The following is a 27,834-nucleotide window of genomic DNA, read 5'->3' as shown; positions in this document are numbered from 1 at the left end:
TCCCGGCCGCGGCGGGGCGGCCAGAGGCGGGGAGCGGCGCCCCAGCGCCCCCGCCCGCACGCGCAGCATCCTCCCTCTCCGTGCGCATGGCAACCGCCGGGCGCAACCCCTTCTGCTTGCTCGCAGCCCCGCCCGCTCGTTTCGTCACATCGCACTAGGGGACCGGAAGGCGTCAAGCCCCGCCCTCCGCTCGCTGCCATTGGTCGCTCCTCAATAGCGCCATCTCGGCCTAGCACCGCCGGTTGGCCCGAAGCTGCTGGGGCACCGGGCGCGCGGCGCTTGCAAGAGGATGGAGGGCGCCGCTCATTTGCATAAACCCCGCCCCTCCTGCTGGTACTGCGGCTGCTTGGCTGTTAGCCGTGAAGGCTGTAGCCTTGGCAGCGGCAGCGGTCTCCGCTGGAGAGGGCGCGCCGGGGGGCCTGGCTCCATCCCTGTCAGCCTGGGCGAGGACCGGCTCCGCCGAGGGGAGCCCGGGAGAGGGGCTTGGCCGGGCCGAGCGGGAGCCGCCACCCAGCGAGGGGGCTGGGGAGCCACAGCCCGGCCAGGGTCCATTGCCGGGCGCCCCGTTGCCGGGGAGCCGCTTACCGGGATCGTTCCTGTCAGAGCCTGCGGGGCGCTTGTGGTGAGGGCGAAGAGAGGATTTCTGAAGGGCTGCGCCGGCATATTTAATTCGTCGCTGGATTTCGGGGAGGAGCCCGTGTTCAGCATGCGATTTAATCAGATTTGATAGTTAACAAGAAGGGTCCCCCCCCCCCGCTTCTTATAAATCCCCTCTTGTGGCTACCGCTTCTAGCTTCATTTCAGGCCACATGGGATAATATGTCTGTCTAATTATTTGTGTGGGCGAGAGCACCTGCTGCTGGAGAAGAGAGACTGTGAACCCCAAAGAAGATATAGTAACGAAAAAAAACAACAACAAAAAACCCCAACCCAGCAATGAATTTGACCCCCATGAACATCAGGCGGCAGTAGCTGAGGCTAATGTTGTAGTCCGTTTTGTAGAATTTAAATCATTTGAGTTGCTGTAACTCTCTCTCTGGTTGTTTAAGAGGAGATCTGTATTGAATTCATACCACTTTTTGGAGCATCCTTGTCTCTGGGATGCCATGCCCCAGTAAAGCTGCAGTTGCTGCCTTTTGCGGGGCTTTGTGAGGGAGTCTTCCTTCTCTGTAACCACGTACATATTTTTAAGAGGATATTTGTATTTTTATCATTTTTATAGCTTGTGCAAAATCCCTTTTTCAGAGAACTTCAGTCACAGTACAAGTGTTAAAGGGAACCACCGGTGACAGTTACTCGCCCTTGTCACAATGTGGACTTTTCTGGGCATTGCCTCCTTCGTCTATGTGTATAAGAAATGTGGAGACTTGATGACTTATGTCAACAAAGAGGTGCTGCTGACTATGTTGATGTTTTTCTCTCTTGGTTTGCTGCTGTCTTATCGGTATCGTTCTGGGTGGCTAAAACAACAACAGTGGGGGCAGCAGAAACAGTCCCACTTTGGGATGCTCTGTAGTGTTCTCTCAGCTTTGCCACTCATCGGTTTTTTCTGGGCCAAGTCCACCCCTGGATCGCCAGAGGCAGAGCAAACCAAATCCAGAAAGGTAAGTTCAGTTCAAACCTGGGAAATAGGATGGATTCCTTTCACTTTTTGTTTTTACGTTAGGGCTCCTTTGTCAGTTTGAGGGAAAAGCAGCTAATGAAAGGTTGGAGAGGATTTATCTTTGTGGTCCCCACCTAGGGATTTGTTAGATTTTATTTCAGTTTTGGGTGACAAACTCATAGATGGAGCCTGCTTAATCAAGACACTTGAGTTTCAAATTAAGTTTAAAGGTAAACCTTAGGAGAAATCTCCGTTTTTAAGTTGATTTACAGTTTCTGTGTTTGTGTAATTTCCAGTAAATTATTTTTCCCACATTGGAAACAAATTAAATTGTTAGTGCTGTGACATACATCAGCTTTCAGCATCTCTACATTTGAAAGAAAAACATTTATCAAGACCACTGGCAGACCTAGAAAAAAGATCTGCAGATACATATGATGAAATCCAAAGAATTCTGTAGATAATAATAATGAAATATCACATGTATAGGGCTTTACATCTTCAAAGGCTTTTAGAATATTGGGCAGAATCTCTGAGGCAGACTGCCAGCTTGTCTGCCAGTGGTATCATAGCAGGTATTTGTTTGGTTTTTTTGAGGGGAGGTTTCAGCTAAAATGGTTCAGCCATTCTCAGAACAAGTTTGTGCAGAAATGCATTTTGACCATGTTAAAAGAAATTCTTTCAACTTTTGAGAAGTTCTAGTGCCTCTGCTTTGCAGCAGGGACTTGAAATTTGGCAGGAATGTGCGTTTTGCCATCCCTGTGAAAATTCTCCCAAATCTGACCACGTTTATAATTGGCCTCAGAAAAATCTCTGTCTCCAGACCAATGCTGTCCTGTCATCCATGGCCCTAATATGGCTTGGCACCCACTGCTACAAAACCTTTATATTGAGCTTAATGGCTACTACCAGGAATATGACACTTACTACTGTTGAGTACCCTCATTGAATTCCAGTGGGACTACTCATGTCACTAGGCTCAATAGTAATGGTTTGCAGGATTAGGGGAGTTGATATTCAGACCTAGACCTAGGAAAAAACTAACTAATTTTTAAAGCGACAATCATTCACAATCATTCAATTTTTATATTATATTGTCTATTATTATTTGTAAAATAAAGAGTATAAATGCTAGATATGTTACTTGTGTTTTTGTTGGTCTTAATTTCTACATAGGGTAAAAGAGGGGTAGACTCAAACACTGTGACAGAGCCTGCTACAAATACAATATTAGCTCCCCAGTCTGATCCAGAGGTTATCATCGTGGGTTCAGGTGTACTTGGTTCTGCTTTGGCTGCAGTGCTGTCAAGGGACGGAAGAAATGTGACAGTAGTAGAGAGGGATCTGAAGGAACCTGACAGGATAGTTGGAGAATTGTTACAACCTGGAGGATATAATGCTCTTAAAGAACTGGGTCTTGAAGGTAAGTAAATCTTAAAACTCAGATATTTTGTTGCAAAGGTATTTACTTGACAAGGACAAAAACCCCGTGTACCAAAGAAAAGCATGCTTACAAAGAAAATTTAAAAATACAACATATTCTGGACATATTTGAATTAAAGCTGCTTGTTCTGATGTTTCCTGTCCACCATTTTGAAAATGTCCCCTTCTGTGTTGTTAAAGAAATAGAATATTCTTGGTGTAGAGGTCAATTTTTACAGACTAATGCATATTTCTTGTTGTTCTTTATTCTTTCACTAATATATTAGGATTTGTTTTCCAGATTCAGTGGAAGGTCTTGATGCTCACATAGTAAATGGTTACATAATTCATGATCTAGAGAGCAAGTCAGAGGTTGAAATTCCTTACCCAAACTCTGCAGATGGTCTGGTGCAGAGTGGAAGAGCATTTCATCATGGGCGCTTCATCATGGGTCTCCGAAGGGCAGCCATGGCAGAACCCAAGTAAGACAGCTGGCTTAAAATTTTAATCAACATAGTATAACAATTTTAGGTCTTGTTCCTGCATCAGGATCCAATAGCACAGTTCCCTGCACCTCTGAGATGCTCCATTTACTTCAGTGGAACTCTGCAAGGGTGCAAAGGTCTGCACTAGACAATCCTGATGCAGGAACTGAAGCATTAATAATTTTTTTTGTTTCAGTATGCACATAACATATTTTTGTAGATGTTTATAAGAGGTACATTAATTACACCATAATCAACTAAAAGAGCACATAAGTAAGCAACTGTGCATTGGTCTTTGGGACATAATTTGGTCTTGGATTTATGGGAATACAGATTTTAAACATTGAGCGAAGACAAAATATTGGACCACATGAAGGAGTATCCCAAGTCTCAGAGGTTAATTCTTCACTTGCATCTGTTGTAGTCATTTATATCTCTGCAAAGTGGTCGTAAAACACTACCATGTATCAGTAGTGTGCTGTCTATGTATGCAGCGCTTGCACTGCATGCCACAGAAGTCAGAAATGCGGTCCAAATGGTAATCTGTGGGGCAGATCTTGATTCTGATTCAATGGGGAAACAGGCCTGTAATGCATAATGTATACTTTAATAAATTGGGTCAAAATGAGCCCTGCTGCAAATGTTAGTAACTTGAATGAAGTTGTACTGGTGTACACCAGTGCTGATCTGGGCTATCTGCGAAAAAGAGCCATGTTCTATCAGTGAATAATGCACAGAACTACCTGGGTTGATCAGAAAAGCAAGTGGTAGAGCTGACTCATTTCATGCTCAGGAATTGTAAATACATGGAGTTATTTAGGAATAGTCACTGTGCTTTAAATTCACACCCCGCCTTAATCTTCATTAACTTTCAAGTATAGACAGACCCTAAGCATGTTGATCTTCCTGGTGATATGATTCATGATGCTGGAAAAGAAGCTTGCCTTAGCAAGAATGAGGATAATCATGATCCTCTTTTCTCTACTCCTCCACCTTTTCCAATACTACATATACAAGTACAATTGTTGGAAAAGAGTGATGAACATCTCCAATAGTTTTGATATTCTAGAGTCTTGAAGGCAACCCCTTCTTCCCTAAAAACATTTGTAACAAACTTCTTTATATGATCACTGCCTTTATATAAGACGGGTGTCAAGAAACCTAATGTTAATTGAAAGTAAGGTCTTAAGGTCTTATTGCTTTACCATGCAACATACCACAGTAAGCTATATATTTTTAAAAATAAGCACACAGGTATGGTATGAATCATTGTTCTTTATTGAAAACCTGTTTGTTTCCATTAAATCTATTAGATTGGATGAATTAATTATTTTGAAATCATTTTTAAAATATCAACCCTGCAATACTGCTAAAGGTTGGTGCAAGCTGAGGTGATCTGCTTCATTTGTGATAATTATGAAAGTTTAAGATGCCTGGGCATATTTTTAATTTCAATGGGATTTGGGCACCTAACTCTTCTTAAAATCATTGAAAATTCTGTTATATCTGCTTTACACATTTTTCTAGCAGAAATTTAAAAAGCATTTGTAACAAGTTCATTTCTTCCTTTCTTGGTTCATTTTGAATATGTTCCACCTCTCCATGTACCAGGGAAGGGGAAGTTGAATATTTAATTATAGTTGAGAGATTTCAAACATATGTAATTTTGAGTGCCATGGAGTCTTACTTTTTCTCTCAGAAGTCTTAAAAAATGTGTCATGGGGAGTGAAAGGTTAGTGTCACTACAAGTGAATATATTCTTTTAACATGTACCAAACAATAAGTATTTATTTTCAGATGAATAAAAGTAAAATTATACACAGGGTAAAGAGGTGGTCCTTTATCAATATTATTACTGTTTATTTGTTTAGTTCTAACAATGTGCTTAGTGCTTCACTAGACTCAAAGATAGACACTCCCTGCCCTGAAGAGTTTAACTTAAAAGACAGAGCCTGTAATTGAATCTGTGTAGGTGGATCCTTGCACCCATGTGAAATCCCTCTGACAAGCCAGTTGTTGGCAATTCACTTGAGGAACTCCTTTTACTGTCATAGGACTTATTTTAGTAGGTTTATGAACAACGGATGAAACCAAGTCATGCAAATATGTATTAATTTTGGTAATGTACACACCTTTATTTTGAAGATAAAACTAAAAGTATATTTTCAGTGTAATATTGTTAAAGAAAATGATTTTGAAAATCTTTTCCTAGGAAATAAAATTTATTTTAATAATTTTATTAAAAGATGAAAGAATTAAGAAGATAAAAAAGTCTGGCTTTTTTTTTTTTTAATCTGAAACTCTAGCCCCATGAAAATGTGGTGTTTTTTTTCCCCTTCTTCCCCCATACTTATAAGGAGCATACACTTATGTGTGAGATAACGGAGCAGGAAAGCCGTGTGGTAACATAGCGACCTGGTCTACACTATGAAGTTTTACTGAAAAAACTATGTCCGTTAGGAGTGTTGTATGAATTTCAATGGAATAAATGGGCCCAAAGAGTCAAAGGTGTTAACATGACTCTCATCGAACAACATGATCAGCTATAAACATAGTTTGGGGTTCAGAGTACAGAGACCTGCTTAGTACCATGGCAAACACATTTAAAAATTCATGCCAAAGATTAGAAGTTTATTGATTGAAACACTCAGAAGGCAAAATATCAAAACAAGCCAAAAAGCATTCAAATTGCAATTAAGTGATTATGTAAAATGAACATAATCAAAACCCATTAAAATCTCTCTTTAAAGAGAGGAAATATTGATTAAGTCCAGGCTGTTGCAGTTGCACTTTCTGGCTGAGTGTACTTGATCAGCAGTCTGTCGCTGTCATGCATCCACTGAGGGGGAACTGGATCACATTTGGCTTTACAAAGATTATGAAGAGCACAGTAAGTTGGGAGAGAAGAGATAGCATAATTAAAAATGGGGGATATTTGGCTTTTGTTGGTGTTCTCAGGATGCATGGTAGCTAATCAGTCATGGGCAGCCACGACAGCTATTGCTCTAGACCCAGGCTCACCTCTGCAGTCAGGACATCATCTGCATGGTCTGGTTAGGTCCCTCTCCTTCACTGGTCTTTCTCAGGCTGAGGAGAACTGGATGGGCCATCTCATCTCTTGCAGGGTGCTATGCAGTTTAGCTGGTTTCAGGATATGGAGGAATCAAGAGGAGGAAGATAGTGGGGATCAGAAAGAGACACACGAGGGAGGGGAGGACAGAGCAGGATCTCACAGGTATCAGGCTGGGGTCCTTCCTGGTGCAGCAGTGATGATCAGGTGTTCCCACTGATGTGTCAAGGTCTGGGTGTCACGATAAAAATCCTTCTGCTGCAGCCATAGTAGTGGTGATAGTCATCCTTCCTCCCCCATCTCTTTTTGTAGGGCCCCCAAAACAGATGATGGATGGAATAGCTAATCCCCCTCATTATTTTGTCTACCAGGTAGGCCTAATTTCTGGTCCCACACACCTCTTTTTCGCCACACATGATCTTAACACAGTCCTTGGGTGGTATCAGGATCTCTTGTTTAAATTAATTCAGTCTTTCTGTCTCCTCCTTATGTCTTTTCTTAAACAATTTTGTATAATGGGTCATTGTAGCAATTCATGATCCTTTACTCATTTTTCACTAGTTAGGCTAACCACTAAAGTAGGCCTGTTAGTTCCCAATTATTCCAACAGTGAAAAAATCACAACCCCTACCTTACTTAGCTATGCCTGAAAACCCTCTAATGTAGATGCAACTATACCAACAGAACAGTGCTCCTGTTGGCTTAGCTAAAGTCATTCATGGAGGTGGTGTGGCTATGCTGTCAATAGAACTCCTTATGGCAGCTTACACCATGGGGGTTCTGCCTGCATAGCTATACAGGCCAAGGCTCTGTAGTGTAGTGTAGACCAGGGGTTCTCAACCTTTTGCTTTCTGAGCCTCCTCACCCCCCCATAAAAAACTCCACGGCCCACCTGTGTCACAATAACTGGTTTTCTGGATATAAAAAACAGGACTGGCATTAGGGGGTAGCAAGCAGGACAATTGGCTGGGGCCTCATGCCACTGGGACCCCCGCAAAGCTACATTGCTCAGGTTTCAGCTTCAGCCTCAGGTGGTGGGACTCAGGGCCTGGGCTTAAACTCCACACTGTGGGGCTTTCTGCCCTAGGCCCCAGCAAATCTAATGCTAGCCCTGCTTGGTGACCCCCCTGAAATCTGCTCGTGGCCCCCCAGGGGGCCTTGGACTCCTGATTGAGAACCACTGGTGTAGACAAGCCCACAGACCCCAGTCTTGTAAAGGCTTCCATGTGTATTTTACGTGATAAACTATGAAGTTAATGGGACTAATCACCATGTATAAAGTTGAGCCTATGTGGATGTCTTCGCAGGATCAGGGCCATAGCGTTCAGTGACACTTGGTCTTGCCCATAGATTTCAAGAAAATACGAACCGTTTAATACTGTGTCTGAAACTGGGCAGAACAATTTTATATGTTTAAATGAATGTTTTTATATGCAGTAATGAGATCATGAACAACTTGCATTCTCTATGTCATAAGTCAGTTTGAAACTTTGGCCCTAAATATTCTTTTATTTTTTTCCTGTACTTTTAAAAGTTCTGGTTTATTTCAGCTCAAAATTCATTGAAGGGACTGTGTTACAACTTCTCGAGGAAGATGACTGTGTGGTGGGTGTTCAGTATAAGGATAAAGAAACTGGAGATATTAAGGTGAGACAACAGATTTCACTGTTCTTTGTGTTTAACTATTGTATTGTATGGTCACAGATACAGCATTTAAGAAGATTTGGATATTTCAGAACATTAAAAAAAAGTGCATCAAGCATTAGAAATAAAGGGAGGTTTTGTGGCCATGTGGATAGAGGGCTTGACTGGGTCACGGTTTCAATTTCTGGCTCTGCCACTGGCCTGCTGGGTGATCTTGGGCAAGTCACTTCACTCCCTGTGCCTCTATTTCCCCATCTGTAAAGTGGGAATATATGGTGATTTGTAAAGCATTTTGATCTATCAATGAAAAGTGCTATATACAAGCTAGGTATTTTTATTTTTTTAAACAAGGAAGCAGTGACTTCCACGTATGGCAGTACAGGATAGTACATTACATTAAGAAATTTGTACAGTCTCTTTATTTGGGGGGAAAAAACCCAGTTTTGGTCACCTTCTAGTGCTGAAGATTTTTTTTTCTTCAAATACAATCCATTTAACATTTTTGCAGTTTCAATTTCAGAAAATCATTGATGTATTTTCAGACTGTATTGTGTATTTTATTATGGGATTTTTGTGCTTTACAACTTTTTAAGCTTTGTTGCTCTTTTGCCATAGAGGATTTTAAATGTGGCGCACTGGACTGGGAGTCACTCCACCTCTCTAAGCCTACAGGGGGATAAGAATATTTAACTTTTAAGGACACACACACACACCCTCACCCTCACCCATGTTCTGTTAGGAGGCATGTTCCCCATTGAGAAAAGGCTACAGGAGTCATCCCTAAATCTGGTGGATATCAGGAGACTACAGCTGTCTGTGTGGAAGTCCTGTCAGTCTCTGCATAGGCTCTGGCTTCCCATGTAAAACCTTCTGTTCCTTGGGAGCATGGCTTTTGTCTGCGGTTGCCCCCAGTAATTTTCAGAGCTCACAAAAAAGATAATGCAGCTCCAATCCATATCTCCTTTTTGGACTAATGTCCAGAGGTCCAGATAGTGGGTGATGTGCATCTTTCTGGCCCACCCATTTCTCTCTCTGGCCTGCCCACTCTGTACTCTCTCCAGCATGAACCTTCTCTGGACGGGGAGATGATGCTACAAAGGTAGCGGAGTCCAACTTCTCTGTGGGAAGGGGGAGACTGGAACCTAAAGGGGATCCTCCGTGCACAGATCTAGGGGGTATGAGCTGGTTCATTATTCATAATAAAAGAAGACATTCCTATCCAATAATAAAATATCCAATAGTATTAGCCTGGTTATCGGTCTACTTTATAGACCAATAAACGTTTGAAATGGATTCGTCTGAGGGTTAGCCCTCAAGGTAAATCTTATTCAAGCTGTGAAGTAGGTGACCTGAAGTCTGGTGGTGAAGGAAGCTCCATGTTCTTTCTTCCCCCACTTGTTAGTTTAACAGCTTTGTAATATGTAAAAATGGACCTTCATTGTCTTTGCCTGAATATCAGGCTGGTCAGAGATTCAAAAACACATTCCTTTATACTTTATTTACAAACTCCCCCTGATGTGCCTAGCTTGAACACATTTTAATTATCATTCCAGCAGATGTCCATAAGTCTTAATACACATTGTGTACATACAACACCCAAGCATATTAATATCAGTGAGTTTTTAAATGATACCTCTCAGGGCATATTTTGTACAAAGATTATTACAGTAGTGTGTAGGGTCTGAATATAGGGGTGCTTAGCGTCACAGTCACTCTTCCATGATTATTTTAACCTCAAAACCAGTAAGTGATTGAAAAATATAGGGCTTGGAGTGGTTTGTTGATATCAAATAATGTGGTATCCTAAAGCAAGTAGGAGATTCTACGTAACTCATTTTGATAAATTGCCAGTGATTTGGTCAATAATTCTGGAATTAAATAAAAGTGGTGGTGGGGTATTGTCTGGAAATTACATTCTCATCTTATTTTTTGTTTGTTCCTTTACAAGAAAAATGAACTGAGGAATCTCAGCAGAAATCTTGTATTAATTTATCGGTGTGTTACTGTTGTAAAAGATGTTCCATTTTTGTTTTGCTTATTTATATATAGACTTTCAGATTCTTCAGTAAAAATAAGTTAAATGTCAAGAAGCGTTTTCCACTATAAGCTTCTCATCTTCTTAAATTGCTCATAATGTCTCAAAGTTCTTATGGGGTTGAACTCTTCCATACTTTCTCTCATTCCAAAAGTGATTTATAGTGTTTTTTCCCTTTAAAATTGAGATAAATTAATTCAGCTATTTATATCTTAATATCAGATCTAAAATAATATAGGATCAACATATGATTAAAGAGATACTTTATCCTTTCTATCTTTTTGAGATAAATATCACATTTTCATGTTTCAGGAACTGCATGCGCCTCTGACTGTTGTTGCTGATGGACTTTTCTCCAAGTTTAGGAAAAATTTGGTCTCCAACAAAGTTACTGTTTCATCCCATTTTGTTGGCTGCATTTTGAAAGTAAGGACCTTGTATGTATAGTACAGGAAGACTTACGACTAAAAACTCTAATGTATGTTTTTTCTCTCCAAATTCAACCATATCTCCCAGTAGCTGTTATGAGAGTTATATGTATGAAATGAGAATTTATCCTTATGGAAGACATTTAAAAAAATCTATGCTTTATTATTTTCTGTTACTCAGCAAGTACTGACAGCAAAGTCTCTTGAATTATATTATTAAATGGCCTCCAAAGCATCCATTAGAAGAACGTGCTTTTAAATATTTTAACAGGAGTTCCATTAACTTCTTTTTCATTTCGGCTTTGGGAATTATTGGACCGTGGTAAGAGTAGCGACATTAAAAATTGGATTGTGTGTTTTTACTCTTAAATTACTGGACTTGTCTACATGAAAAGTGCATGGCAACCCAAGTGTGAATCTCTAGCTCACTAGCTTGCTGTGCATTAACTGGCCATGTGGACTGTGATACTGTGCACTAAAAGTTCTGCAGTGTGCTTTGGTGCACTCTCATTTTAAATGTACTGCAGAACTTTTAGTGCACAGTAGCAGGGTCCACATGGCCAGTTAAGTGTGTGGCAAGCTAATGTGCTGTAGATTCACACCTTGGTGTTACCATGCATTAACTTTCTGTGTAGACAATCCCACTGATGTGTACCCAGACTTAACATCATTTTTTATCTGGGAACGTTATAGTTGTAATGCCAAATATAATATACTAGGTACAAATTCATACCAACTCAAATTTTCAAAGTTCTCAAAACATTACCCCTATTGAAGTCAATGATAAATTTCTCATTGAGTTCAGTGAAAGAAAGATTGGGCCCATAGTCCATACTGAGGACTGGTGCCCTTACTTGGTTTGAAAAAACCCTGGTTTTTATTTAACAATATTAAAACCACTTAAAAATATTTACTACTGATTATAACCCTGATTCAGCAAGGTACATAAGAACATACTTAATTTTAAACATGCTTAACTACTCACATGCTCAAAGTTAAATACGTACCTATGGGCATTTCGTCTCCTCATCTCTTTTGTTCATTTAAACAAAATCCTAAATTGGCCACTTTACACATAAGTAATAAAGGATTTAATGAAATCTGTAGCTTAATATACAAATTAAAATGTATTGTCATAAAATATTCAGAATGTGCAAAGAAGTCAAATTATCATTGTTTTTGGAACCTTAGCACTTTCATTGCCCAACCTGCAATCTTAATGTTAAATTAATGTGACTTGTTTTGCATTTAATACACTTTAAAGGATGTTAGGAAATGATTCAGCAAGAGAGCAACTTTTGGCCTTTTTACTAATCAGTTTTTTCCTTCTTTTTTTAAAGAATTCACCACAGTTTAAAGCCAATCATGCTGAACTTGTTTTAGCTAATCCTAGTCCAGTCCTTATCTACCAGATTTCTTCAAATGAGACTCGAGTACTTGTTGATATTCGAGGGGAAATGCCAAAAAACATCAAAGAATACATGACTGAGAAAATTTATCCACAATTACCTGGTAAGAATATAAAGATTTGTGTATGTACTCTTTAGAATTATAATGTATTATCCTCCAGGGTGTGTGTGTTGGGCGGGGGTGGGAGGGAGGGGAGGTTGGTTTGGTTTGGTTTTGGCTTTGTTTTCAATTTGTTGCTGAATTGTCCATTTGGAAAGTCAGACATCTGATAAGTCGCAATGTGTATTGTCAGGGAGCTTTCTGTGGCATCCAGAATCCTTGGATGGATGGGGAAGGTGGTGATCTTACTATTGAGGGTCCTACTGCAGCCACTTTGTAATTTGCTCCCTGTTGGCTGAATGTCATTTGACTCTGGAAGTACCCAACTCTTTTTACTGGGACATTAGTGCATCTTTAGATGTAAGTCCTATAAGGTCAGGTCAACAACAGAAGCCTTTGCCATATAGTAATGTCTATTGGTGTGTGAGTGGATGTGTTTGGGTTTTTTTTTTTCTACCCCAGCATATCTATACCAGCAAATGCCTTAGCGTAGATGCAGTTATACTGGCATAAAAGTGCTTTTGCCTGTATAGTTTAATTCTCTCAGGGAACTGGTATGAACTATACTGATTTAAAGCACCCTTTTGGGGATATAAATTGCATCTACACTAGAAGGATTTGCCATTACAGCTATACCACGTTTTGTAGTGGAGGACTTTTCTAAACTTGACTGTCATATGGGCTGGATTGAGATTCTGACTCTACTCTTAGAAAGGGGTCTGTTGTGGCACAGGAAAACCATGCTGAGATCAGGGTGGGGAGTTGAGACCTGGTAGACTTAGCGTATGGAAGACCTTACTTTAACTGTGAATTCTTTGATTTCAGAGGTTTAATTAAGCTTTGCCTTTCCTTTCTAAAGGGGGCAGAGTGAAAGGTATGTGGTCTGGTGGGCATTACCTTAACTCTGCATTTCCTGTTTTTTCTAATGTTTTGGCTTCGTTTGGTTGAGCGTATTTCCTAGACTTCACATGTTTCTCTTTCAGCTGCCAACATCACATTCTTGATGGGTACTAGGCATCGTTGAGCAGCTATAACACCCCTTTAACGATGTTTTTGATAGTGAATAAAACAGCGGTTCCTAAATTATGGGTTGCAACCCCAAGTAGAGTTATGCCACCAGTGGAAAGGGTCATGAATGCACCTGGATCTGATCTACAAAATGGTGTCCTCTGTGCAGTGTGGAGGATGTCATTTTATAGAACAAAATGGTGTCTTCTGCACAGCATGACCTTGCACACATTGTACTGGTGAGGTCATGCTGCAAGCCCATGTTGTTTTGTTGCTGTCTGGGGTGTGGAATAAGTAAGTCTTAAAATGGGGTCATACAGGCAAAAAAGTTGGGAATTGCTGTAATAAACCATAATACAGTGTCTACATGTAAACATAATATTCAATTATATCATGTAATGGCAGACAGCTAAAAAGTGACAAGTTTTTAAAGTGCTTATAGACCAATGCTAGAAGTCTGAATAATAAGATGGGTGAACTAGAGTGCGTCATATTAAATGAGGATATTGATATAATAGGCATCACAGAAACTTGGTGGAATGAGGATAATCAATTGGACACAGTAATACCAGGGTACAAAATATATCGGAAGGACAGAACAGGTCGTGCTGGTGGCAGAGTGGCACTATATGTGAAAGAAAGTATAGAATCAAATGAAGTTAAAAATCTTAAATGAACCAAACTGTACTATAGTATGTCTATGGATAGTAATTCTGTGCTTGAATAATAAGAATATAGCAGTAGGAATATATTACAGACCACCTGACCAGGATGGTGACGGTGACTGTGAAATGCTCAGGGAGATCAGAGAGGCTATTAAAATAAAACTCAGTAATAATGGGGGATTTCAGCTATCCCCATACTGACTGGGTACATATCATCTCAGGAAGGGGTGCAGAGATAAAGTTTCTGACACCTTAAATGACTGCTCATTGGATCAGCTAGTCCTTGACCCCACAAGAGAAGAGGCAATTCTTGATTTAGTCCTAAGTGGAGTACAGGATCAGTCCAAGAGGTGAATATAGCTGGACCGCTTGGTAATAGTGACCATAATATAATTAAATTTAACATTCCTGTGGTGGGGAAAACACCACAGCAGCCCAACACTGTAGCATTTAATTTCAGAAAGGTGAGCTACACAAAAATGAGGAGGATAGTTAAACAGAAATTAAAATGCACAGCACCAAAAGTAAAATCCGTGCAAGCTTCATGGAAACTTTTAATAGACACCATAATAGAGGCTCAACTTAAATGTATACCCCAAATTAAAGAACACAGTGAAAGAACCAAAAAAGAGCCACCATGGCTAAACAACAAAGTAAAAGAAGCAGTGAGAGGCAAAAAGGCATCCTTTAAAAAGTGGAAGTTAAATCCTAATGAAGAAAATAGAAAGGAGCATAAACTCTGGCAAGTGAAGTGTAATAATATAATTAGGAAGGCCAAAAAAGAATTTGAAGAACAGCTAGCCAAAGACTCAAAAAGTAATAGCAAAATTTTTTTTAAGTACATCAGAAGCAGGAAGCTTGCTAAACAACCAGTGGCTCCACTGGACAATCGAGATTCTAAAGGAGCACTCAAAGACAATAAGGCCATTGCGGAGAAACTAAATGAATTATTTGCCTCGGTCTTCACAGCTGAGGATGTGAGGGAGGATTCCCAAACCTGAGCCATTTTTTTAGGTAACAAATCTGAGGAACTGTCCCCGATTTAGGTGTCATTAGAGGAGGTTTTGGAACAAATTGATAAACTAAACAGTAATAAGTCACCAGGACCAGATGCTATTCACCCAAGAGTTCTGAAGGAACTCAAATGTGAAATTGCAGGACTACTAACTGTCGTCTGTAAATTATCATTTAAATCAGCTTCTGTACCAAATGACTGGAGGATAGCTAATATGACACCAATTTTTAAAAAAGGTTCCAGAGGTGACCCTGGCAATTACAGGCTGGTAAGCCTGACTTCAGTACCAGGAAAACTGGTGAAAGTATAGTAAAGAACAAAATTGTCAGACACATAGATGAACAAAATTTGTTGGGGAAGAGTCAACTTGGTTTTTGTAAAGGGAAATAATGCCTCACCAATCTATTAGAATTCTTTGAGGGGGTCAACACGCATGTGAACAAGGGGGATCCAGTGAATATAGTGTATTTAGATTTTCAGAAAGCCCCTCACCAAAGGCTCTTAAGCAAAGTAAGAAGTCATGGGATAAGAGGGAAGGTTCTCTCATGGATTGGTAACTCGTTAAAAGATAGGAAACAAAGGGTAGGAATAAATGGTCAGTTTTCAGAATGGAGAGAGGTAAATATTGGTGTCCCCCAGAGGTCTGTACTGGGACCAGTTCTATTCAACATATTCATAAATGATCTGGAAAAAGGGGTAAACAGTGAGGTGGCAAAATTTGCAGATGGTACAAAACTACTCAAGATAGTTAAGTCCCAGGCAGACTGCGAAGAGCTACAAAATGATGTCTCAGAACTAGGTGACTGGGCAACAAAATGGCTGATGAAATTCAATGTTTATAAATGCAAAGTAATGCACATTGGAAAACATAATCCCAACTATACATTTAAAATGATGGGGGCTAAATTAGCTGTTATCACTCAAGAAAAAGATCTTAGTGTCATTGTGGATAGTTCTCTGAAAACATCCACTCAATGTGCACTGGCAGTCAAAAAAGCTAACAATGTTGGGAATCATTAAGAAAGGGATAGATAATAAGACAGAAAATATCACATTTCCTTTATATTAATCCATGGTATGTCCACATCTTGAATATTGTGAGCAGATGTGGTCACCCCATCTCAAAAAAGAGATATTGAACTTGAAAAAGGTTCAGAAAAGGGCAACAAAAATGATTAGGGGTATGGAATGGCTGCCGTATGAGGAGAGATTATTAAGACTGGGACTTTTCAGCTTGGAAAAGAGACGACTAAGGGGGGATATGATAGAGGTCTATAAAATCATGATCGGTGTGGAGAAAGTAGATAAGGACGTGTTATTTACTCCTTCTCATAACATGAGAACTAAGGGCCACCAAATGAAATTAATAGGCAACAGGTTTAAAACAAACAAAAGGAAGTATTTTTTTACACAACGCACAGTCAACCTGTGGAACTCCTTGCCAGAGGATGTTATGAAGGCCAAGATTATAACAGGATTCAAAAAAGAACTAGATAAGTTCATGGAGGATAGATCCATCAATGGCTATTAGCCAAGATGGGCAGGGATGGTGTCCCTAGCCTCTGATTCCTAGAAGCTGGGAATGGGCGACAGTGGATGGGTCACTTGATGATTACCTGTTCTGTATGTTCTCTCTGGGGCACCTGGCATTGGCCACTGTCAGAAGACAGGATACTGGGCTAGATGGACCTTTGGTCTGACCCAGTATGGCTGTTCTTACGTTCAACGTGGAATTGAATTTATTAAGGGTGCAGATTTAAGTGTTTTTCTCAATTAAATACTTGGGGAAATCCTAAAATATGCAGAAATGGACAGCATATATCTAGAGACAGATTAGGCTGCTGCTGGGGAAGGTAGAGCAGGAATGATTTTATCAGTCGCCCTGAAAGGGGTCTTTTTTTGGCTGATTTGAAAAGTATTTTGAGTGACCATTTTGAAGGAGGCAATTCATTGTGCTCTTTCGTTGCCTGTCTTAGTTTCACTGATGTTTTGCCGTGGTAACTGTTCTATGTCCTGATCCTGCATTACCAAAGTTATTGTGAGTTTTGTCACTGATTTTTAATGGGACTGTGGTAGGGTCATTTGAAAACAATAGCTAAATTTTAGTGTGCTCATTCTGATTAAAATGCCAGAATTATTGTTTGTTCTTTTCAATTTTCCTCCCCTCTGCAAACTAAATGCCTGATGCTGCAAACCTTATATGTGATGAACTCCAATTTACTTTCACACTTGGGTACGGATCCTATGAGGTGCTGAGCATCCTGTACTCCCAATAAAAGTCAGCTGCAGTTGAGGGCACTCAGCATATCACAGGATTGAGCCATTGTAGAGTTTGCAGCATTGAACCCTAATTTTATATTACTTATAGATACCATAACATCAAACAGTAGTTTGCTCAGTTTACATATGTAACACTGGCGATTCAGAGGGGTTTCATCTCTGAGAACTATTTATGAGTAGTTCTGTGCAAATTATTTGACTTGATTTTCATATACGTAATACAGTATAACTAAATAGAGTTTCATTACTGCAGAGCACCTAAAGGAACCATTCCTAATAGCAGTTCAAAATGATCGTTTGAGGACCATGCCAGCAAGCTTCCTACCTCCGTCACCTGTTAACAAACAAGGTAGAGTAAGAACAAAAAATATTTAAAAGTATAGGGTTAATGACCATTTAACAGATTTAGAAATATTTTTGTTTGTTGTCAGTGCTACTTTCCCAGTCAAGTTTGTTTTATCTTTTGTGAAAATGGTACTTTAAAAAACATTCCTGAGTGTGTCTGACACCTATAAACAGCATATTGATAGTGACACTAGAATTAAGGTTGTTGGTTGGTCCTTTTAAAACATGCAATTTTTTGTAAAGTCTATTTCAGGCTGGTGGTTTTTCATGCTTATCTGTCAAAAGTGGCTTATTTTTTAAAGGAAAGTATAAAGAAATTCTTGAGCTGTGTGTTTAAAAAAAACATTTCCAAGCTTTAAGTTGTTCAGATGCATTTTACACTGTGATTTTAAGCTTGTGTATGGAACGGTGTACTTTTCAAGCAGCAATGCTTTCTTTGCTAAAGCTTAGCAAATTTGATAGAGAAAGAAAAGTTTTGATTTCTAAAACAGAGTACTTGGCATGTGTTCTATGCCATTATTTTTTTTCTCCCATCTAGGCGTTCTTCTTTTGGGAGATGCATATAATATGAGGCACCCTCTGACAGGTGGAGGAATGAGTGTTGTTTTGAATGATATTAAAATATGGAGAAGCTTGCTCCAGGATATTCCAGATCTTTATGAGGATTCTGCTATTCTTCAGGTGAGACATTATTTTGAAGTTAGAATAATAATTGTGCTTTTTGGGTAGGGTTGCCGACATTGTATTTCAAAAATAAGGGACTGTTTTCTTAGCACATCTACCCCACCCCTTCTCCTAATGATGATGTTGTGAATAATAATAATTAATAACTAAACACATTCTCCTGGGGTATTTCTTGCTGCTTTTTGCAGCGCTCAGCAACTCCCGATCTTGTTGTATAGAGATGAAGAAATAAAGGACGTCCCTTCTAATAAGGGACTGTTGGCAACCCTATTTCTGGGATATGCCTAGGCTTGTGTTTATGCAATTTCTTTCAGTTACTTAAATTGTCTCCTAACTTGAGGGTAAGGCAGTTTAATAGTTCTTTGCCCACCTAGTCAAAGCTGTTTTTAGATGTTACTGTGAACCATTAAACTGCTGTGGATGGTGGGAAGGGTAAAATGGGGCCCAACAGGGGCCATCCCTCCCTCCCTGTCTAGATTCAGAACCATGCAGGGCAGGCACTCCCTCCCCATCCACTCTGAGGAAATTAAGACCCCCACTCTTGCTTCTTGCTATGTGGCATTTGGGTGGGAGTGGGAAAGAAATTGCAGAGAGGAACCAGCCAGAGACTCTAGCTGGTAGGAGCAGTTGCAGAAGAAGCCAAATCAAGGACCTTTTGGACACTTAGAGAAGTTTCTAAAATTTTGACTGTACTTTTTCTGCCCTGTGGTAATTGGCTGTTTGCTCCATCCTTTCCCCTCTCTCAGTCTCTTCACCTCAGCATTGCTCTGTACCTGCACCTCTTACCCTCTTTTCCTTTGCCCTTCACCCTTCTTCCTTCAGCATCTCCTCTCCCTTCATTTTTTCCATTTTTAGCTTCTCCCCTCCTAACCAAACCCATCACAAAATAATTGTGGCACTAACTTGAAGTATGCCACCATCACATTGTTCACTCTGCTTGTGTGTTATATCCCATTTCCCCATCCTGTTCCTGTCTTGTCTATTTAGATTGCAAGCTCCTTGGGACAGGGATTGTCTGTGTTCGTACAGTGCCTCGCACAATGGGGCCTCATTTGGGATTGGTCTTTAGGCACTGCTGTAATAAACATGATTACTAATTCGTTTTGCCAGCATCTTTTATTTGTCACTTCATGCTGTGATCTAATCAGATCTCGCGTATATGGTGGGGTAATGAGCTCTGCAGGAGTGAGATTTCTAAAGCACACTAAGGTGTTGCACATTAATTGGTCTCTGTAGACCCTACTGGTGCACTCTAAAGGTTCCCTAGTGTGCTTTAACATAGTACTGTTTCAGGCAGCACTATGGTTAACCACACCAGAAAAATCTACACAGACCCATCTGTGTACTTTAACAATCACACTCCTGTAGAAGGCCTTCCACCACTATGTAAGGGCTATATTTTTCAAAGTGTTCATGGGTATATTTTTCAAAAGTAACAGGTACTTCAGAGCTTAAATCTCATTGATTTTCAAAGTCGCTAGTCACCAAGGTGCTTTTGAAACTTTTACCTTACATCTCTAAATACAGTACACTCTTCAGTTTCAGTTGAATGTGATATTCTTCTTCACTTGTTCCTAAACTGTTGTTATGAACAACAAATATTGTTTTCAGTTCAGAAAAATGTACACAAATTGGGTCCAGAAAGAGTACCTTTAGAGGAAAGAATCAAAAAGTGATGGTGGGCATAGTTCTGCTGTTTTGAAAGAGTCTACCGTTTTAAGCTATACATTCCTTACCTATATAAAAACTAATCCAAAGCCTATTGAAGTTGATTGAACGACTCCATTGATTTCAGTGGGCTTTGGAATAGGATTATAAGAGGGAAATTATATTAAAAATAGTAGATTCATCCAAAACAGTACAAAATGTTTAGAGTGGCCAGTTAAACAATGTTTAGTTTGGCAAATCAATGTGTAAAAGAGGGAAGAGTAAATGTTTACAAATATTTGGAGGGTGTAAATACCCAGGATGGAGAGCAATTATTTAGATGGAAAAGGGGGATATAACTGGGAGGAATGGATGAATATCTGAAACAAATGTGTGTATACTATATGATATAGTCTTCCAAGGAAATAATGAAAGCCCCGTTAGTTAGAACATTCTTCCTGTTTCTTCTCTATTTTTAAGAGATACCATAAGTGTTGGCAGGGGGATGGACTTTATGATGTAACAGGTCTCTTCTATATCAAAGTTCCATGATTTTATTATCCTACTGGCTATAGCAGAATGGGGGAAGAGGAGATCTAATTGGCTTTTAAAGAGGCTGATGTCAATATTACAGTTGAGACAGATCTTTATCTTTAAATACAAAACGTGTACAAAATCTGTTGGAAGATAATGCAGCAGCACCAGTATAACTTTGAAAAGGAAGTCATTCCTATATCTATTTTAGAAGAAAAAGGGTATTTTCCTGTGCCCTGATATAAAGATTTTTTTTTTAACTTTTACAGGCAAAAAAGACATTTTACTGGTCAAGAAAAAAGTCTCATTCTTTTGTAGTGAATGTTCTTGCTCAGGCCCTTTATGAACTGTTTGCTGCCAGAGATGGTAAGTACATTTAAGAGAACTTCTGTAATTAATTGCAACTTATTAAATAAGTACACTCTCTGTGTGTTTTCATGCATGAGCATGTATTGCATTTATAATTTTCAAAATATTTTAGAAATACTTGTCAGTGTTAGACTATGCCTCCAAAACTGTGAGTAGTGCTGGTGCCTGGTGTGAGCTGACATTTTGCTGATAATGTCTCAGCAAACAGCCCAGGGACAATTGGTATAAAGAATTCTATATAAAAAAACTGAATGTAGTACTCACAGACTAGTAGGTGTTTTGTAAGATTATTCTTTACTTAAAAAGTAAGGCCCGATCCAAAGCCCCTTGAAATCAATGGAATGACTCCCACTAACTTCAGTGGACTTTTGATCACAGCTTTATTTGGTTTTAAGTGGTTTTAGTAGTAACTGAAGATAATTTTAATTCCTTTTCTAGATTCCTTGCATCAACTAAGGCAAGCGTGTTTCCATTACTTCAAACTTGGGGGAGAGTGTGTCTCGGGTCCAGTTGGATTGCTATCTGTGTAAGTTATATAAAATATCAAAACACCTACTGTACTGTATCAGGAACTAGCATATACCATAGTTAATGGATTGCGATCTACTAATGCAAACCCTCGCTCACCCTGAGTCGGCAACTGATTGGGCAGAAGGGTCCACACTAGCAAACCTCTTTAGGATTTTCATATAAAATATGTCCCAAAATGCTGAACAGTTAGAAGATTCAACTAAAACAGTTTGGAGAGGGAGTAAGATACATGGGCACAAGAGTTTCAGTGAGACAAAGAGGTTTAGGATGACTGAAGACTTGATGATAGCAGGCACAATTCATTCACCAAGACCTGAGTTTATGTAAATCTACAGAAGAGGCCAGTTCCAGATGAGTGAAGGGAGCACGGATGGGAGCAGAGAGAGGAAAGTTCTTTGAAGAAGATTGGTGTGAGTCTCTGGATGTTTTTTTTTTTTTTTTAAATGGGACAGTTTTGAACTGCACCCTGAACTGGATAAACAAACAATAGATCGTCCTTCTTTGAGCATGGAGAAGGAGGGCTGCTGTATTCCTCACTCAGTGGAGTCATGAGAGCTGGATCTATCAAGAAGGGAGTTGAAATAATCCAGATGGGAAGTGATAAAGGCAGGGATGAGGACTGCAGCAGAAATGGAGCTGAGGCAATGGTGTATCAGGGTAATGATGTAGGAGGAATTACTTAGCACACAGCAGCTCCAAGTTATGCCAGATTCTTCCACTGTTGTAGACAGCAGGGCTGGGATTTTTTAGATCAAACAGATGTGAGTAGTGTGCTAACAAAAATCTATTGAATTAATATGTAAGACTGAAAATTCTATAGCGCTTCACATTTCTCTTTATTAATGTGTTTTCTCTTCTGTCCATACAGCTTATCTCCTAAACCAATGGTACTGATTGGCCACTTCTTTGCCGTTGCACTATATGCTGTTTATTTTTGCTTTAAATCAGAGTCCTGGGTCATGAAGCCACGAGCGTTTTTCAGTAGCGGTGCTGTACTTTACCGGGCTTGCTCTGTAATATTTCCACTTATTTGCTCTGAAATGAAGTATATAGTCTATTAAATATTAGAGGAAAGCGAATGGAGGAAGAATATGTGAAACTCACCAAGCCTTTACAATCTTTTGGACATATACTGTTCAATACTGTATGATGTTCACCTCTGTTTAAAGTGCAACCCCCTGTTCAGGATTTGACTTAATTTTATTCTTGTGGGTATATATACATATGTAAATATATGTTCCTTTACCATGTAAGTTTAAAAATTACTTAACTGTTTACAAGGACCATAATTAACTATTGACATGTGGTAGAAAAGGCAGAGGATAATTTCCTCACTTTATCTATTGCATAGAATGCACCGTTAAGGTTGATGATGTTAATAAAATGAAGAGTGAACAGTTTAAGTCATTTGCTGCTGCATCCTTCAATATTTCCATGGAATGTTTGTTTTCTTTATTACTGTGAAATATTGTAAGACAATTTTCATTTATTTCATTAAAAGTCTTTGCCTCTATTTTATTTCAGTTACAATTAAATAGCAATCTACTGACACTTAAAAGGACACTGTCAAGGGGTTTCAGGTTAAAAAAATACCATATATTTAAACTTCATTACTGAGGCAAATGTCATCCTATATTAAGTAGCTAATTTAAAAAATCATTCTCTTCACCAGAATTACTTTATACGAGAGGTTACCAGGTCAGAATTTGTTTAACAACTCTGTATTTCATTCAAGCTACCTTCTTCCAGTTCCACAGTCTCACTTAATTTAAAAGACTTATTTTTTCATTTTGCTTGTGCAACAGAAGTTAACAGATATTGACCATTTAACAGAAGTATAGCCACAAGTTGTACACACCAAAAAAAATTCAGTCAGGAGCTATTCCAAGTGGATATTAAAAATAGTAGTAAAGATTATTTAAAAACTCATGAAAAATACTTCGAAAGTGTCCTTTTTAGTACTTGGTTTTTGTTTTTCTTCTACAAGTTATTGCATGTGACCAAAAACCTTTAATGCCTTTTACTGACAATATTCCTCTCAATGTTACCTTTAATAATGTCCTTTCCTTTGCTGTGTATTTTTGTTTTGTCCCTACCTTTCTTTTGACTGTATTATGTAGCACTGGATGGCTCTTTCATTTTGGCTCACCCAAAAACCCATATATCAGCACAGCCAACAGGTTGGAAAGTAATGACATTTTTTCCTCTACAATTTACAAAAAATTTGAGTATGTATCTTTAAAAAAATGACAGATTTACATAGCTGTATATAAACATAATCAACTTTTCTGTTGGACTCTGAAAAATATTTATGGAGAGACTTTTAATACTTTATTTGATAAATATTTCAAATTACCTTTTTTCCAGTGAAAATAGAAATATGTATATTTTTCTAACCAATATCATTCTTCATACCCTATTGAAATTAAACATTGCTACATTAATAACTGATAACTTTACAAAGGGAAAACAGTAATATTTTCAAATACGTTTATATATAAAAATTAAACAATGCCACTCTAAGGGTTTTCAAAGTTTTCAGCATTTAAAGTATTTTCATAATTTGTGGAGTCTAATTTTTGAAATATTATGGATTAGTTTAATGTATTCTTAATGTATGTTTTATATTTAAATATTCTTTGCAATCAGTCTCCTGTAAATCAGGGGTTGAAGATCCTGAGCCAAATATGCACCCCCAGCTAACTAACTTAAATAAAGTTATGATGCTTATTGTTCATTTGTAGATTTGTCACTTTCTCTGGGTAATGAATGTTGTAAGGCCCTGATTTAGCAGGGACCACTAACATGCTTAAAGTTACACACGTGTTTAAGAACCTTTCTGAGTCTGGGCCTAAGGACGGATACTGAAGGAAAATACTACTTATTAGAGTTTGTAATAGGGAAACAGGAAATCCTGTGTGTGCTTGTGTTGAAGAGCAACTTGCAAATGTAACTTAATTAAATGGATGTATAATTTGTCTACAGAACAAGATACAAAACATTTCTTAACAAACATAATGAGGTGTTAAATGAACTGGGATCTATTTAAAATAGGTAACAGTGACATAGACCCCCGTGTGTTACTAAAAATACAAGCACCACATAACATCCCATTACCACCTGAAAGTAAAAGCTGAACTTACTCCCATGGTTATATTAGATGCTCAGCAAATTCAGGCTAAACAATGTAGTTGCTATAATAAAGGTTCGTATAAATCCAAAAGGTTTGAGTTAGATCATCAAATACTAGAACTATCCTATGAGAAAAGCTGAAGAGGTCTTATCTAGATTTTAAAATGAAGAATAATTTCAGTTTTGCGTGCAGTTTTGACTTGATAAAGAAAGGGCATAACTCTGCATTTTCAACTCCCCTTTTTGAAGCTGTGTGTTGGATTTAAGCACTCACCCGTGGCCTAACTTTCCTCCCATTGAAGTAAATTGAAGTTTTACAACAAGGATGAGCTCCACGCACACTCAAACAGGAAATTCCCCTTTAAGAGTGGTATCCCCCATCAAGGGGCACCAGGGACCCATACTGCCCTATCCCTCCTCCTCCTGAGCACTTTTGAAAATCCCACTTGACAGGTGAAATCCTGGCCCCATTGAAGCCAATATGAGTTTTGCCATTGCTTTCAATAGGATCAGGATTTTTCACCCTGTAGGTTTAACCAACATCCTTTCAGAATTGCCAAAGCACCTGAGGGGTATCAGGCTGAAACTCATACCAGAGTCTTTCTCTCGGGCCTGAGGATTTTAAGTCACATCAGAATCTGAGGCGAATGGCTTCAATCTTGGGTATTCACGCTGAGTTTGTGCAGGAAAATACACAGAAGTTGGTAGACATTCTGCAGTCCTTGGCCCCAGAAATGGTAGCTCTCCCTATAAATGAAGTACTATTGGAATCCACAAAGATCGTGGCATACCCCTGCTTCCTTACCTGCAACAGGGACAAATGTACTGCCAAATGACACTATGTTCCTGTGCAAAGTTCTGAGTGGTCCTATTCTCATCCAACCTCTAACTCCCTTGTTGTAATGACAACTAAAGAGAGATTGTTTCATGGGAGATATAAATCCATGCCTAAGGACACGCATGTAAGAGGTTGGATTTGATGGGGAGGAAAATTTATTTGATCTCATCCTTACAACTGAGCACTGCAAATCAGCAGGTGCTGTTCTCCGCATTCACAAAATCATACTTTGAGATTAATCAGTCACAGACAAGTTGCCTGAATCCTCCAGAGAAGAGTTCAGGATATTCATTGCAGAAGGATGACTGGTTGCCAAGACGTCTTTGCAATCGGAATGGGGATGCAGCTTCCAGAATTAATGTCTTTCCTCCTCTACTAAAGTCTCTGTGTGACCCTGAAATATGCTTCTTCTTCCTGTTGACAGTGCCATTCTGACATGCCTCCATAATCAAAACTGCCAAAGATAGAGTTCAACACCATCACTGGCAGCTATGGTGTGCTGGTGAGATTCTGCCCCTGAACCTCCCCTTCTTACTTTGAGCCCGTATGGCTGGAGCATGGGAAGGGCAGTATGGTGCCCTGAGTAGGGGCTTTTCCATCCACAGTTCTGAGCCTGTGTAGAGCTGTTCCTTATACTTTCCACACCAACAAAGGGCCACATCACCCACATACCCAGTGCCCAAATGTCAACAGTAAATATATGCAAAGGCTGCTGAGGTTGGCATTAAGGCTATGGGTTACAGAAAACTTTAATATCAAACTCAGCAATGACAAATATTTGCTGTTGATATCTGTGCCCTGGATAAGTGCAGGATGAGCTCTTTGTGTGGGCAGTATGAGTTGCTTGAATTTGGGGTGTGTGGTGAGTTGCTGTGTCTACTGGAGCCAGAAGTGAAAGGGAGGTCCCTGCAGAGGAGGGAATCTGTGGTGTGTTTCTCTTATTGTGTCATTATTTCCCTTTTTGGGTTTGTGAGGGTGTTCTTTGTCCTTAAGTTTTTTTTAAGAAACCTTTTGTTTATTGCAATGGTATCATTTAATTATAGGTTCAAATGCATTTTATTACTATTAGTGCATAGGGATAATAACTCATTATTCTTTGGGTGCTTGCTTATTCCATTTCAATGTAGGGGTGGGCTTGCCCCGAGCACTGCCGGCAGAAGGTTTTCCCTCAGTGGTATCCATCGAGTCAGTCCTGCTGCCCCCTGGAGTTGCACCCTCAGATGTTGCTATAAAGGGGCAAACACTTTTCACAATGCAACATTCCATGGTCATCTTTCAATACTTATCCTCAAAGAAAACCTGCACAACACCTCAAAAGGCGAGCCTGGGAACTAAAATTAATAACACTGTTAGACACCAAAAATCATGGACTTAACAGGAACTCTCTTTTAATGGCTTTTTGCAAGAATTTGTAACACACCAGACTGACTGGTATCCTGAAATGCCCACTTCAAGCCCTTTATGCTTAAACAATTAACCCTCAATCAACCAATTCATTACAAGTGACTGCCTCCAAGAAGCCGTACCACTCTTGGTTAAAAAACTGCCTAAATGTATATTTTGCTCAAAATCTCTCCTGCCCTCTCTGGAACTGAAGAAGAGCTCTGTGCACCTAAAAAATTAACTAATTTCATCCAGCAAAGGCTGGTACAAGAAACAATATTATCTCACCTTCCTTGCTCCGTCATATTCTAGGAACAGTAGGATAAAAAAGCAAACACTAAAATTATTGTTGTCCTTTTTGTTATTAAAAATGTTGACTGGGTTTATCCAGACTCTGGTCTGTTTAAAGGAAAGCCTATGGCTATGTATACTTGCTTTTAAGTCAAACCTTCTGGGGTGGTTTCCAGAAAACCTGGGAGCTCCTGCTCCTTGGAGAATGGTAAGACTGGCCCTCAGGTTCAGAAAACACCCCTCCTTGGAGAGCCTGGCTCCCCATGGCTGACTTTCTCCAGTTTGGTCTCTGGTGCCAAAGAAATTTTCTCTGAGTGTCCCAAACTGCATAGGCTGTTGTTCGAGAGAACTCTTGGGTTGGCCAGCTAGAGGACTGTTGTCTTAGGCATTGCAGAGAAGGGAGCAGGGAGAAGATTGGTGGAGTGGCCTGCCTGTGTCTTCAGTTTATGCAAATAAAAGGGGATAGCTACTTTGAGCAGCTTTGCTTTGAGAGGCAGCCTACTGAAGAGGGCCGTGGAGGGTAGAGTTGCAAGCCAGGTTCTGCTCACATGAGGCTTCTTGTAGTGCTCTCTTGCGAAGGCCAAATTGCAGCAACCAGCACTTAGAGGACAATGCACTGGAATGCCCTGTGACTGGCGGGGGTGGAGGGTGCTGGTTAAGGCTGTGCTTTATTGGATTATTTCCTCTAGGTGATAATTAGAGAAGGGTGATTGTGAAAAACTGGTCTTGCTAACTGTAATGGAGGGCTATCGTGTTTCTTTCTGACTATGAGAATAGTAGTGAGTGCTGTCCAATAACAGCTACTTTTATGGTGGGGAAGGCTATTCTTTTCTGTAGGGAAAGGGAGTCCGGTTTGAGTGGTTAGCTTTGAACTTGTTCTTCTGGGTGTGAAAAATAGCTTCGGTATAGCTACTGA

The 27,834-nt window shown here is 39.5% G+C and overlaps 2 protein-coding genes across 4 annotated transcripts in view; one reads left to right on the top strand and one right to left on the bottom strand.

Moving 5' to 3' along the window:
* The first annotated feature begins 335 nt into the window (after positions 1-335).
* SQLE (squalene epoxidase) lies at positions 336-24,011 on the top strand. The gene is made up of 11 exons (XM_048841607.2): positions 336-1,604; positions 2,780-3,026; positions 3,327-3,507; positions 8,131-8,227; positions 10,572-10,685; positions 12,028-12,199; positions 17,418-17,513; positions 18,048-18,190; positions 20,644-20,740; positions 21,182-21,269; positions 22,143-24,011. Exons 1-11 carry the CDS (start codon positions 1,311-1,313, stop codon positions 22,333-22,335), a joined length of 1,722 nt encoding a protein of 573 aa, XP_048697564.1. The 5' UTR covers positions 336-1,310; the 3' UTR covers positions 22,336-24,011.
* Positions 6,121-27,834, bottom strand: part of WASHC5 (WASH complex subunit 5) — a 72,057-nt gene continuing 50,343 nt past the window's right edge. The window contains exons 30-31 of one of the 3 annotated variants that reach the window (XR_012666881.1): positions 6,532-6,651; positions 6,121-6,375 (exon numbers count right to left, since the gene is read on the bottom strand). Coding sequence is in view for 2 of the 3 variants with exons in the window: in XM_075124940.1 (XP_074981041.1) it covers positions 26,533-26,575 (43 nt within the window). In the remaining variant the exon portion in view is untranslated. Of the gene's footprint in view, positions 6,652-22,716; positions 26,576-27,834 lie in introns of those variants that run through there. The other 2 variants (XM_075124942.1, XM_075124940.1) reach the window with 2 other exon arrangements.

Source organism: Caretta caretta, chromosome 2 (assembly GCF_965140235.1).
Source record: "Caretta caretta isolate rCarCar2 chromosome 2, rCarCar1.hap1, whole genome shotgun sequence".
NCBI classification, from domain to species: Eukaryota; Metazoa; Chordata; order Testudines; family Cheloniidae; genus Caretta; species Caretta caretta.
The sequence above is the reverse complement of the archived record's forward strand: the minus strand, read 5'-3'. Positions and strand labels throughout refer to the sequence as shown.

What these genes read in the sequence shown, in the direction of transcription:
- SQLE (XM_048841607.2), top strand. Translation starts at nt 1,311, where the DNA reads ATGTGGACTTTTCTGGGCATTGCCTCCTTCGTCTATGTGTATAAGAAA. An exon ending in GTCACCTGTTAACAAACAAG is followed by an intron (nt 17,514 to 18,047) that starts GTAGAGTAAGAA and finishes TCTCCCATCTAG; the next exon opens with GCGTTCTTCTTTTGGGAGAT. An exon ending in CCAGTTGGATTGCTATCTGT is followed by an intron (nt 21,270 to 22,142) that starts GTAAGTTATATA and finishes CTGTCCATACAG; the next exon opens with CTTATCTCCTAAACCAATGG.